This window comes from Oncorhynchus clarkii, chromosome 1 (assembly GCF_045791955.1).
Source record: "Oncorhynchus clarkii lewisi isolate Uvic-CL-2024 chromosome 1, UVic_Ocla_1.0, whole genome shotgun sequence".
Lineage (NCBI taxonomy): Eukaryota > Metazoa > Chordata > Actinopteri > Salmoniformes > Salmonidae > Oncorhynchus > Oncorhynchus clarkii.
The window spans coordinates 68,439,604-68,454,250 of record NC_092147.1 but is presented as its reverse complement, the minus strand read 5'-3'; the positions used below and the strand labels follow the sequence as shown (position 1 = coordinate 68,454,250).

General features: G+C 41.2%; 1 protein-coding gene across 1 annotated transcript; it reads left to right on the top strand.

Moving 5' to 3' along the window:
* Positions 1–222: 222 nt before the first annotated feature.
* Positions 223–6,761, top strand: LOC139411312 (F-box only protein 28-like). The gene is made up of 5 exons (XM_071157487.1): positions 223–1,021; positions 1,919–2,028; positions 2,800–2,938; positions 3,327–3,522; positions 3,687–6,761. The coding sequence occupies exons 1-5, from the start codon at positions 833–835 to the stop codon at positions 4,178–4,180; spliced, it is 1,128 nt and encodes a 375-aa protein (XP_071013588.1). The 5' UTR covers positions 223–832; the 3' UTR covers positions 4,181–6,761.
* Positions 6,762–14,647: the final 7,886 nt, after the last annotated feature.

The following is a 14,647-nucleotide window of genomic DNA, read 5'->3' as shown; positions in this document are numbered from 1 at the left end:
ATTGAGGCAAATTACACTGCGCACACATAGCTAAATACAACTATTGAAATCACATAAATTTTAGTTCACCATAATTCAAATATATAGGCACATGTGGCCTATACAGTATTTATCTTGTAATAGTTATCTCGGTTTTCATTTGAAGCGTCTATCATTCGCTTGTTATGCAAAGAAATTGGCGTCTTTGTATATGGAAGGTCAAACGATGTTAGGCTACATATGAAATGTATTGAGACAAATTAGCCTACTGATCGTAGCAAAATAAGTTGATTGAACGTTAAATATATTTCAATGCTATTGAATAGGCATATAGCCTACTGTATTTGTATTTTAATGCAGTCATCTTGGTTTTAATTTGAAGCTTTTTTATACGTCGCTGGTTTGTATCAATTGAAAGACATTGGCAACTTTTTATTTTGTACTCAACTTTGTTATTTAGCGGTCACAGAGAGGGGGATAAACCACGTGATTCCATGTTTAGTGGAAATCTGTGTATTAAGTGGTCAAAAAAGCATCGAACGACGCTGTTGCAGGTGTGCATCGTTGCATTTTTACAAGCTTTTTCAAGTGCAACGTTAAAGATGGTTTTGGGAAACAACTCGGAGATGTAACGATTAATTTAGCCTTTGGGAAACCAGCCTTTGGGAAACCAGGCCTAGTGCTGGACACAGCTCCTTACACGGACGACAGCAGCGACATAGACTGCTCTTGTTTTCTTTGCTCAAGTGAATTGAAATGGTTGTGTACAATATTGCAAGACTTTCTTCGAGCACAGTTCAGAGAGAGAACGTTCCCTATGAAACGTCATTTCCCCTATCCGTAGCAAATTAAGATGGCTGCCGTTGTAGAAGGAGTAGAGCGAGGTTTTGAAGCCCTGGATTGCGACTCGGTGTTACCGAGATTGTCTACACCACCTCCGGATCAACCACACCAGAACAACCCGCTATTAGGACTTCCCATTGTGGCGATTGAGATGGTTTTCAATTTCCTGTCTTACGACGAAATCAGCCTCATACGCTTGGTGAGAGGGAACAAAAACAAACCACGAAGCAAATGGCAATGCGGCGTCTGGCTAATCTAGTTGTTGCTAGCTATGTCAGAGACGTTTTCGGCTATCGTTATGTAGCTAGTGTGAGTAGCAAGTGAGGTTATTAGATGGCTAATAAGTTCCTTCCCTAGTCGTAAAGTCGTAAAATGCATTGATTCACTGCTTATATGTTTGAACAAAATTGATTATCTTCCCCACTCTGAATAATAATATGGTGCCGAACGTGCTAAGCTAAGTTTATTTGCACCAGCTTTGTCAACAACACACCTGTTCCATTTCAGGTTGCTATAGCGCGCTAGTAGGGGTCTCCTGGATGGAACTCGTGGCAAACTTGCCAAATGTATATTAACATGGGTATAATATTGTCTGTCTAATGAACTGTATTGGTATTTGTTTTCTATCTTGCTAAATGTGTTAACGTTACCTAGCTAGCACTAGTATGTTTTTAGATTTTGGAAAAGTGTATTCTGTATGACCACAGTAGCTGTAACGTTAGTTAGCTACACATTTTGAAGTTGGCATTTCTGCTATCCCGAGTGAATCAAGTATTTAATTTAATTTACTTGCATCTGAAAGAAAGTGGTTCAAGAGACCAATTTAACATTTTGATGTCACTTTCAAGGAATTTCAATGTGATATCAAAATGGTACATTTTCCAGGGAAACCAGAGAACTCGATGGATGTTGGAGCTATATCTGTGTGGAGGAGTAGGCTGTTTTTCAGTTCCACGCTTTTGATCTGGCCACTTTGTTTGAGCATCACGGGCTGTAAGTGTCATGCAAGGGCATGCAGAGGTTGGAGGTGTTGTAAAAGACGAGTCCCAATAGCCACTAATTCAAACATACCTTCCCACCCCTGTTCTTTTCCCAGGTATGCAAGCGCATGGACATGATCTGTCAGCGCATGCTGAACCAAGGCTTCCTCAAGGTGGAGCGCTACCACAGCCTGTGCCAGAGGCAGGTCAAAGCCCAGCTGCCAAGGTCAGTATCAACACCACTGGAGGGAGGGAATTATATAGTATGCTACTTGAATACAGGTGGTTTTTATTGCTCGGCCTATGTCCTGAAGCAAATCATTGAATAGGCCTACTGTGTAGAGGCAATGAAACCAGAAGTGCTGAATGGTTTGACCTCTGTAGGAACCACAGATTGGTATAAAGCATATTTGTGAAATCTGTAACTTTAAGCCAGGCCCATGTTTTTCTCTCCTGGTAACAAGTGGATTATTTTGGGGTAATGAAATAATAAATACACTGAACAAAAATAGAAACTCAACATGTCCTGTGGTTCATGAGCTGAAATATAAAAAATCCCAGAAATATTCCATATGGATAAAGCTTATTTCTCTTTAATTTTGTGCACACATTTTTTTATATCATGTTAGGAAGCATTTCTCTTTAGCCAAGAGAATCCATCCACCTTGCATATCAAGAAGCTGATTAAACAGCATGATCATTACACAGGTGCACCTTGTGCTGGGGACAAACGGCCCATTTAAATGTGCTACTCACCCCATTGTCAGAGGCACCAGTGTATTACAGAAGTGATTACATCATGCCTCGAAGCTATGAAACACATTTACTGTATGTTTTTGATGAATTGCTTCACCTCATTCTTTTATTCCAAATCATTCATTATCTTCACTGTTGGATGATCCTTGGAAAGTGATCATTGACTCATAAATGTTACTTGGATCATGAAGGTCTCTATCTGGTCCAGTGTGTATATTTAGTGAGTTTTGTGTTGTGGCAGGCGGGAGTCAGAGCGGAGGAACCACTCACTGGCCCGTCATGCTGACATCCTGGCTGCCGTAGAAACGCGCCTCTCCCTACTCAACATGACCTTCATGAAATATGTGGACTCAAATCTCTGCTGCTTCATCCCTGGCAAGGTACCTAGTTACATCCTCTGTAACCTACCAGTCACTATCTACCTGGCACAATATATGCCAACTAGTAGAAGGAAATGTTAATTTCAGGTATTCTTAATTTAAAAAAATGGTCAACAAGCTTTAGCTCTATTTGGCCACAAGATGGCACTCCTGCTCTTAGATTGACGATAGTTTATGGAAATAATCTGGTCTGGGTAAATGATGAAAGCAGAATCTCAATTTTAAGTAGAAGACCAGTTCTATCCCAATATGATGATACTAGCTACTTCCTCAAACTTGTAAAGTCTTGGCCTCAACAACATAACACACAAATTCTTAACATTCTAAGCCAAATGAGGCTTAGGATAAATTGTATAAGGTTCCCAGCATGTGACTGTCTTTCCCTAAGGTGATTGATGAGATCTACCGTGTGCTGCGCTATGTGAACTCTACACGCGCGCCCCAGCGAGCTCACGAGGTGCTGCAGGAGTTGCGGGACATCTCTTCCATGGCCATGGAGTACTTTGATGAAAAGATTGTCCCCATCCTGAAGAAGAGGCTTCCCGGGGCCGACCTGTCAGGGCGCCTCATCGGATCTGCCCCAGGTAATGGACAACTACACTGACCTTTTATGGCCAATAAAGGTCCTGTAATGTACAGATGCCCATGTAACTTAGTCATGTTAATTTTATTCATATCTTTATTGTTTAGCTTGGTTACCCATTTTAAGATTGTACCTAAGATCATCATTCTCTCTGCCTACCTTCAGTGGCCGGCCCCTCTACCTCCCTGACCACCATGTCCCTGTTGGCCAAGAACACGCCGTCACGCTCTGAGATGACCAAGGTGCAACAGCAGGTGAAGGTGAATGGGGTGTCCGTGACTGCGCTGCGGCGGGAGATGCAAGAGGTGCGCGTCAAGCAGCTGGAGCAGCAGAAGCAGCTGCAGGACCAGGAGCAGAAGCTGCTGGAGCAGACTCAGGTTATCGGTGAGCAGAATGCCCGGCTGGCTGAGCTGGAACACAAGCTCAGGGAACTGATGGACAGTACGGTGGGGGGAGGGGGCAGGCCAGCCGTAGCCTCCACCTCCTCGGCTTCTTCCTCAACAGGCTTAGCTGCCGTCGCCACGTCTTCTGCTGCTATCACCACGGCAGCCAGTGCCATGGCCGCAGCGGTAGAGACGGAGGGCAGCCCGCCCCTGAAACGCACCAGGAAGAGCTCAGACCTCCTGCGTCAGTCCAAACGTCTGCGTAGCAAGAAATAGGACGCTCAATGTGATTTGGGGTTCAGTCTGATTGGACCTCCCATGTCCTGTGACATGATTTTAATTCTTATTGTTTGGAATGTCTTTAAGAAAGCGGGGTCATGGTAAAGAAGTCTAGAGTCACTGTGTCCCTGGTGTTGTATCCCCCTTGTCATTGCCCTCTCAAATTCACACAAACTACACCATGGACATGTTTTATGCTGATTAGACCAGCATATTTGGGCAAGAGTGCTTGTAGTCTCCACAGTTTAACCACCGACTCTAAAGCCACTAAGAATTTGCACATTAGTTAAAGGGTGAGGGTTAGGTTAAAGTCTAAAACACTCAATCTTTGTGTTCACTCTTGCTTGTCCATCAACAAAAGTCAATCCACATTAGGGTTTTGGCTCCTAGTCAGGAGAGAGTCTTTGCTGTGAAGATGAGAAGTAATGAGTGTTTTCTAATGTGCATTGCATAACCACTATAGAGGTTGACTTTGGGTGGGAAAAATGCATTGAAAATATTGTCTAGACGAGATCACTTCGGGGGGGTGGGGGTGTTCTGCCTCTGAACCAATTTTGTTGACTCGAATAACATTTTTTAGTTTAAGATTCTAATTGTTTTGTTCTGTCTTTGCCAGGTTGGATTGCTTCAAAATATCCTTGCTCAATGTTGACCCTTTACTGTCCCCTGATAGGAATACCATCTTATTTCTTTATTTTCTGAGACCGGCTAAATTAGTAGATTGTGTGAGATTTTGGCAATTACCATTTTGTGTGCGTGCAGTTTTAAGGTAGTTTACAAGCTAGCTGTTCTGTTAGACTTCGTCATTACGCTAACGCTACTTTGCAATGGCTCGAGAAACTATCTTTAACTTCAAACTGCACGCAGGGACATAAATCTTACACCATCCCTTTAAAAAAAGGATTTGATTCCTGCCTTGGGGGGATATTACATTACTTGCCCTTCCCATCGAACATTTGGTGCAATAAAATGTATTTTTTATTTTATCTTAAAGGAAGTTATTCTCTATTTTTAATACTTAAGTTAACCCTCCCCTGTCCAAAAAATATCATCTTGCCCAGAGCAAATTGTTTATTTTAGTCTGGTTTTGTGAGATTTCACATAATGCAATGGAGAGGTTTTTTGAGGGGTTCCTGTTGTAAGTGTTCAGTTAGTGAAAGGAAAACGCCGTTGATTTGAAATGCATTCCTGTGTTCCACATGAACATGCTGTCTTAGTTGAAGACAGGCAGGCTAATGTGTAGATTGATCATGTAGCCGAGGTAGCGTCTCTAAAGCCATGGTGCCTGGGGAATGGAGGAAAGGGACTCTTTTTACATTAGGCAATGGAAGGACTGCTATAGGAGCCCACAAGACTTATACTTTTCAGAGATCATTCATTTTTCCTTCAGTGCTACAATAATTTTGCTCCACCATTGACTATATGTTTTTTGAGATTACATTCATCGATCAAATGGCTGAAATTATGCTAGCTCAAATGCTAACCCCATGTTTATACTAGTCTGTGTAAAAGGGGAATTGTATGCAGTCAAGTATCGGCTCTCTTTGGGGAAGATGAATCAAAGCTTTATGTAAGGAGTTGAAATTGCCACCTGAATCAATTGATCAGACTGGTGGTTCTGTCTTAGTGGTCAAAGGTAAATTTGCCACAAAATGTCTCCACTCCAGTGTGTCATTTGCAGTTGTCATCTAGGTCAGCGTCTGTATATTAAACTTATTGTTATGCTATCTTTGTACACCAAAAAAGTTGAGTCCTATGTAACACCAAGATGAATCTGTTTTAAGAAGCATTCAGATTTGCCAAAAAACTACAGTTGAGGTTTACCAATGATGTTTTAAGCCCTACTAAAGAAATTGTGAAAGGAGTTCAACTAAAAGTGACAAGGATTTTAAGTCTTAGTTTTCTCCTTAATTGCTACAAAAAGTAAATGTCTCTTGCACAATATCACCCATCCCATTTTAAGATATTTTTGCACTCACGGTTCTCTTTTGCCTCGTGAGGTTTGGGGACACTCTTTTCATACCACTTTGATACAGCTACGACCGGTATTGTTCTTCGTAGCCGATTTAGGACATTTTTGCTAACTTTTCCCCCCCTACCCTTAACCTCAGTGTCCTAACATGCTACCTTAATTATCCTAACCTGCGTCAGTTCTCTTAACCTGCTACGAAAAAGTCACTTCTGGTCGTAGCTGTATCGAAGTGGAGTGAAAAGGTTTTCATTTTTTGTGAGGCTAGCTTGTGAGCCCATATTGCGGCTGGAAATTAGTTAGTGACCACTACTTGTGGCATGAAACTTTTGAGGCATACTGGGTAATGCAGTTCACAACTGAGTGGACTCAAGCGTGTATTATAAATGCACTGGGCAGGAAACACTTATCTAGTGGCTTAATTTGAGACTGCGTCTCAGTTTAGAAATGAGTGTACTGTAAAATTCATGTACTTCAAAAGTGTAGATTGCATTATTGTATGTATTAAGACAAATCTTGTAAATTGGCCTATTTGGGGTTAACTGTATGGGTTGTTACACACATTACCGTTACAAATAAAGCATTAAAAGAAGTTAAACTATATCCAGATATCGTTGTGTTTAGTTTTGTATAACTTATTTATTTACTGTAATTAAAATGTGCTAATTCCTGACTGCATTGTGACAAAGCACGATCCATATGAGGAACATCTAGTACCATTCAAAAGTTTGGACATTACTCATTCAAAGGTTTTTCTTTTATTGAAGAATAATAGTGAAGATCTCAACTATGACATAACACATGTAGTAACCAAAAAAGTGTTAAACAAATCAAAATATATTTTGGATTCTTCAAGTATCCAGTCTTTGCCTTGATGACAGCGTTGTACACTCTTGGCATTCTCTCAATCAGCTTAATCTGGAATGCTTTTACCACAGTCTTGAAGGAGTTCCCACATATGCTAAGCACTTGTTGGCTGCTTTTCCTTCATTCTGTGGTCCAACTCATCCCAAACCATCTCAATTGGGTTGAGGTCAGGTGCTTGTGGAGGCCAAAACATCTGATGCAGCACTCCATCACTTCTTGGTCAAATAGCCCTTACACAGCCTGGAGGTGTGTTGGGTCATTGTCCTGTTGAAAAACAAATGATAGTCCCACTAAGCGCAAACCAGATGGGATGGCGTGTCACTGCAGAAAACTGTGGTAGCCATGCTGGTTAAGTGTGCCTTGAATTCTAAATAAATCACAGTGTCACCAGCAAAACACCATCACACTTCCTCCTCCATGCTTTACGGTGGGAACCACACATGATGAGATCATCCGTTCACCTACTCTGCATCTCACAAAGACACAGCAGTTGGAACCAAAAATCTCAAATTTGGACTCATCAGACCAAAGGACAGATTTTCACCGGTCTAATGTCCATTGCTCGTGTTTCTTGACCCGAGCAAGTCTCTTTTCATTTGAGTCCTTTAGTAGTGGTTACTTTGCAGCAATTCGACCACGAAGGCCTGATTCACACGTTCTCCTCTGAACAGTTAATGTTGAAATGTGTCTGTTACTTGAACTTTGTGAAGCATTTATTTGGGCCACAATCTGAGGTGCAGTTACCTCTAATGAACTTATCCTCTGCAGCAGAGGTAACTCTGGGTCTTCCTTTCCTGTGGCGTTCCTCATGAGAGACAGTTTCATCATAGAGCTTAATGGTTTTTGCGACTGCACTTGAAGAAACTTTCAAAGTTCTTGAAATTTTCGAGATTGACTGACCTTCATGTCTTAAAGTAATGATGGACTTTCATTTCGCTTTGCTTATTTGAGCTGTTCTTGCCATAATATGGTATTTTACCAAATAGGGCTATTCTGTATACCACCCCTACCATAGCACAACACAACTAATTGACTAAAATGCATTAAGAAGGACAAAAATTCCACAAATTAACTTTTGACAAGGCACACCTGTTAATTAAAATGTATTCCAGGTGACTAACTCATGAAGCTGGTTGAGAGAATGCCAAGAGTGTGCAAAGCTGTCATCAAGGAAAAGGGTGGCTACTTTGAAGAATCTCAAATATAAAATATATTTTGATTTGTTTAACGCTTTTTTTCTTACTACATTATTCCATGTGTTATTTCATAGTTTTGATGTCTTCACTATTATTCTACAATGTAGAAAATAGTACAATTAAAGAAAAACCCTTGAATGAGTGGGTGTGTCCAAACTTTTGACTGGTATTGTATGTGACATTTTCCTCGGGTATGGTTCTTCATATCCATAACATTTTCACAAAGGGTAGCTGTAGTATGAGAACTAGTATCAGGCATTTTATCTGATACAGATGTACAGTTGAAGTCAGAAGTTTACATACACCTTAGCCAAATACATTTAAACTCAAGTTTTTCACCATTTCTGACATTTAATCCAAGTAAAAATTCCCTGTCTTAAGTCAGTTAGGACCACCACTTTATTTTAAGAATGTGAAATGTCAGAATAATAGTAGAGAGTGATGATTTATTTCAGCTTTTATTTCTTTCATCACATTCCCAGTGAGTCAGAAGTTTACATACACTCAATTAGTATTTGGTAGCATTGCCTTTAAATTGTTTAACTTGGGTCAAACTTTTCAGGTAGACTTACACAAGCTTCCCACAATAAGTTGGGTGAATTTTGGCCCATTCCTCCTGGCAGAGCAGGTGTGACTGAGTCAGGTTTGTAGGCCTCCTTGCTCACACATGCTTTTTCAGTTCTGCCCACAAATGTTCTATGGGATTGAGGTCTTTGTGATGGCCACTCCCATTTTGCCACAACTTTGGAAGTATGCTTGGGGTCATTGTCCATTTGGAAGACCCATTTGTGACCAAGCTTTAACTTCCTGACTGATGTCTTGAGATGTTGCTTCAATATATCCACATAATTTTCCTGGCTCATGATGCCATCTATTTTGTGAAGTGCACCAGTCCCTCCTGCAGCAAAGCATCCCCACAACATGATGTTGCCACCACCGTGCTTCACGGTTGGGATGGTGTTCTTCGGCTTGCAAGTCTCCCCTTTTTCCTCCAAACATAACGATGGTCATTATGGACAAACAGACCAGAGGACATCATCAGACCAGAGGACATTTCTCCAAAAAGTACGATCTTTGTCCCCATGTGCAGTTGCAAACCGTAGTCTGGATTTTTTTATGGCGGTTTTTGAGCAGTGGCTTCTTCCTTGCTCAGTGGCCTTTCAGGTTATGTCGATATAGGATTTGTTTTACTGTGGATATAGATACTTTTGTACCTGTTTCCTCCAGCATCTTCACAAGGTCCTTTGCTGTTGTTCTGGGATTGATTTGCACTTTTTGCACCAAAGTACGTTAATCTCTAGGAGACAGAACGTGTCTCCTTCCTGAGCGGTATGACGGCTGCGTGGTCCTGTGGTGTTTATACACATACTATTGTTTGTATAGATGAACGTGGTACCTTCAGGCATTTGGAAATTGCTCCCAAGGATTAACCAGACTTGTGGTCTACAATTTTTTTCTGAGGTCTTGGCTGATTTCTTTTGATTTTCCCATGATGTCAAGCAAAGAGGCACTGCGTTTGAAGGTAGGCCTTGAAATACATCCACAGGTACACCTCCAATTGACTCAAATGATGTCAATTAGCCTATCAGAAGCTTCTAAAGCCATGACATAATTTTTTGGAATTTTCCAAGCTGTTTAAAGGCATGGTCAATTTAGTGTATGTTCACTTCTGACCCACTGGAAGTTTGATACAGTTAATTATAAGTGAAATAATCTGTCTGTAAACAATTGTTGGAAAAATTACTTGTGTCATGCACAAAGTAGATGTCCTAACGGACTTGCCAAAACTATAGTTTGTTAACAAGAAATTAGTGGAGTGGTTGAAAACCAAGTTTTAATGACTCCAACCTAAGTGTATGTAAACTTCCGACTTCAACTGTAAGTGACCCCAAACTTTTGAACGGTAGTGTATATTGCTCCTGTACATATCTTTCATATTAGATGTTTTATATAATATTTTTTACAAGTGTATTGACAAGTGACTAAATGATTCTAGCTGCATCAGAAATCAATAAAGTGTTTGTGATACTCATAAAATGTTTTTGGAAGTAACTCCTGCAAAAAAATAAATATGGCAGTTGGTGTATCATTTTAACTTTAATTTGTTGTCAAGTAAACATGTTTCAATGAAATAGTAGATTAGTCTGTCAATGTAGAAAATAAGTAGACATGTCTTGTATTCAAGACCAAGTTTATTTGCTTTGAAGACTGAGTTGAGTTTACACAGCCGTATGCAGGAAGAATTATGGAAATGTACTGTATGACATACGCAGAGTATACAAGACATTTAAGAACACCTGCTCTTTCCATGACGTAGACTGACCAGGTGAATCCAGGTGAAAGCTATGATCCCTTACTGATGTCACTTGTTAAATCCACTTCAATCAGTTTAGATGAAGGGGAGGAGACAGGTTAAAGAAGGGAGTTTTAATCCTTGAGACAATTGAAACATGGATTGTGTACCCGTGTCATTCAAAGGGTGAATGAGCAAGACAAAAAAATGTAAGGGCCTTTGAACTGAGTAGGATCGGTGCCAGGCACACCAGTTTGTGTCAAAAACTGCAACACTGCTGGGTTTTTCACGCTCAACAGTTTCCCATATGTATCAAGAATAGTCCACCACCCAAACAACATCCAGCCAACATGACACCGCTGTGGGTAGCATTGGAATCAACATGGCCCAGCATCCCTGTGGAATGCTTTTGACACCTTGTGCCCTTGCCCATGCCCATATGAATTGAGGCTGTTCTGGGTATAAAAGAGGGGAATGTCACCAAATAATTGATAATTTAAGGGAAAAGGAAAGGGGGATACCTAGTCAGTTGTACAACTGAATGCCTTCAACTGAAATGTGTCTTCCGCATTTAACCTAACCCCTCTGAATCAGAAGGGTGCGGGGGGCTGCCTTAATCTACATCCCTGTCTTTGGCGCCCGGGGAACAGTGGACACATTGTTTTGCAATAAAGGTCTACAGTAGACTAAACAGCACTCTGGGGTAGTACCATGGTGTAGCCAGAAGACAGCTAGTTCCGTTCTCCTGTGGGTACACTGACTTAAATACAAAACCTAGGAGGCTCATGGTTCTCACCCCCCATGTTGTCCACCCAATTAAAAGATCACAGAATTGATCTAGTACTGAAAGCATGCACTACAATTAGCTAGCACTGCAGTGTATAAAATGTGGTGAGTAGTTGACTCAAAGAGAAAAACAGTAGTTGAACAGTTTTGAACAAATTTCATTATACAAAAATTTAGGAGAAGCAAGAGGGAGAGAGAGCTAGCTATATTTTTGGTTGTATTTGTTTCATGTTCACAGTGAATGCAGCTAGCTAATTTAGCCTATTCAAACACTCGGTGCACCTTGTGTAATGATCATGCTGTTTAATCAGCTTCTTGATATGCAACACATGTCAGGTGGATGGAGTATCTTGGCAAAGAGAAATTCTTACTAACAAACTTCTGCACAAAATGTCTTTAAAATTGTAATGAAAATGTCTGGGATGTTTTATTTCAGCTCATGAAACATGGGATCGACATATGTTGCGCTTATATTTTTGTTCAGTATAGTTTGTTGAAAACATGTCATCTAAGCCCGTAGTTTTTGTTGCTAAACGTTTAGCAACAAAACCCACCTATCTGAGAATGTCGAATTATGTGAGGCTTATTTGATCAAATGCAAGTTTTGTAATGTTTAGGCCGTTAACGTGACAATATGTAACTTTTTGGGCGACCTGCCAAATTCACAAATGTGAGTTATAGATCTTTCATTCCCGTTGAAAGCAAGTCTAAGAAGCGGTAGATCTGTTCCATGTGTGCTATTTCTATGCTTCCCGTTCTGAAGTTTCATTTTTGCATCTTTAACTTTTCCCAGCGCAGCTTTACTCAACAAACGCATCCCAACAAAAAGTAATTCATTATCATTCATAGATGTATCCTCTGCTTTCCTTTTTTGTTCTAGTTTTTGACACTGCTGTTGTCCATTTAGGACATTCATCTTCACCAACTTCGCTAGAAGCGCCGCTTGATTCAAACTCTTCTTCTTCTGTGGCTTTTACGGCAGACTACAACCACAAAATGTGCATTACTGCCACCAACTGTACTGGGTTGAAAAAAAAGCTAAAAATAACTATCTAACTTAATCCACCTAAAATAAAACAATAAACACCACATTTATTTATTTGCCTTTATTTAACCAGGTAGGCAAGTTGAGAACAAGTTCTCATTTACAATTGCGACCTGGCCAAGATAAAGCAAAGCAGTTCGACAGATACAACAACACAGAGTTACACATGGAGTAAAACAAACATACAGTCAATAATAAAGTATAAACAAGTCTATATACAATGTGAGCAAATGAGGTGAGAAGGGAGGTAAAGGCAAAAAAGGCCTTGGTGGCAAGGTAAATACAATATAGCAAGTAAAACACTGGAATGGTAGTTTTGCAATGGAAGAATGTGCAAAGTAGAAATAAAAATAATGGGGTGCAAAGGAGCAAAATAAATAAATAAATTAAATACAGTTGGGAAAGAGGTAGTTGATAGGGCTAAATTATAGGTGGGCTATGTACAGGTGCAGTAATCTGTGAGCTGCTCTGACAGTTGGTGCTTAAAGCTAGTGAAGGAGATAAGTGTTTCCAGTTTCAGAGATTTTTGTAGTTCGTTCCAGTCATTGGCAGCAGAGAACTGGAAAGAGAGGCGGCCAAAGAAAGAATTGGTTTTGGGGGTGACTAGAGAGATATACCTGCTGGAGCGTGTGCTACAGGTGGGAGATGCTATGGTGACCAGCGAGCTGAGATAAGGGGGGACTTTACCTAGCAGGGTCTTGTAGATGACATGGAGCCAGTGGGTTTGGCGACGAGTATGAAGCGAGGGCCAGCCAACGAGAGCGTACAGGTCGCAATGGTGGGTAGTATATGGGGCTTTGGTGACAAAACGGATTGCACTGTGATAGACTGCATCCAATTTGTTGAGTAGGGTATTGGAGGCTATTTTGTAAATTACATCGCCAAAGTCGAGGATTGGTAGGATGGTCAGTTTTACAAGGGTATGTTTGGCAGCATGAGTGAAGGATGCTTTGTTGCGAAATAGGAAGCCAATTCTAGATTTAACTTTGGATTGGAGATGTTTGATATGGGTCTGGAAGGAGAGTTTACAGTCTAACCAGACACCTAAGTATTTGTAGTTGTCCACGTATTCTAAGTCAGAGCCGTCCAGAGTAGTGATGTTGGACAGGCGGGTAGGTGCAGGTAGCGATCGGTTGAAGAGCATGCATTTAGTTTTACTTGTATTTAAGAGCAATTGGAGGCCACGGAATGAGAGTTGTATGGCATTGAAGCTTGCCTGGAGGGTTGTTAACACAGTGTCCAAAGAAGGGCCGGAAGTATATGGTGAATGGTGACGTCTGCGTAGAGGTGGATCAGAGACTCACCAGCAGCAAGAGCGACCTCATTGATGTATACAGAGAAGAGAGTCGGTCCAAGAATTGAACCCTGTGGCACCCCCATAGAGACTGCCAGAGGTCCGGACAACAGACCCTCCGATTTGACACACTGAACTCTATCAGAGAAGTAGTTGGTGAACCAGGCGAGGCAATCATTTGAGAAACCAAGGCTGTTGAGTCTGCCGATGAGGATGTGGTGATTGACAGAGTCGAAAGCCTTGGCCAGATCAATGAATACGGCTGCACAGTAATGTTTCTTATCGATGGCGGTTAAGATATCGTTTAGGACCTTGAGCGTGGCTGAGGTGCACCCATGACCAGCTCTGAAACCAGATTGCATAGCAGAGAAGGTATGGTGAGATTCAAAATGGTCGGTAATCTGTTTGTTGACTTGGCTTTCGAAGACCTTAGAAAGGCATGGTAGGATAGATATAGGTCTGTAGCAGTTTGGGTCAAGAGTGTCCCCCCCTTTGAAGAGGGGGATGACCGCAGCTGCTTTCCAATCTTTGGGAATCTCAGACGACACGAAAGAGAGGTTGAACAGGCTAGTAATAGGGGTGGCAACAATTTCGGCAGATAATTTTAGAAAGAAAGGGTCCAGATTGTCTAGCCCGGCTGATTTGTAGGGGTCCAGATTTTGCAGCTCTTTCAGAACATCAGCTGAATGGATTTGGGAGAAGGAGAAATGGGGAAGGCTTGGGCGAGTTGCTGTTGGGGGTGCAGTGCTGTTTACAGGGGTAGGAGTAGCCAGGTGGAAAGCATGGCCAGCAGTAGAAAAATGTTTATTGAAATGTTCAATTATGGTGGATTTATCAGTGGTGACAGTGTTTCCTATCTTCAGTGCAGTGGGCAGCTGGGAGGAGGTGTTCTTATTCTCCATGGACTTTACAGTGTCCCAGAACTTTTTTGAGTTAGTGTTGCAAGAAGCAAATTTCTGCTTGAAAAAGCTAGCCTTGGCTTTTCTAACTGCCTGTGTATAATGGTTTCTAGCT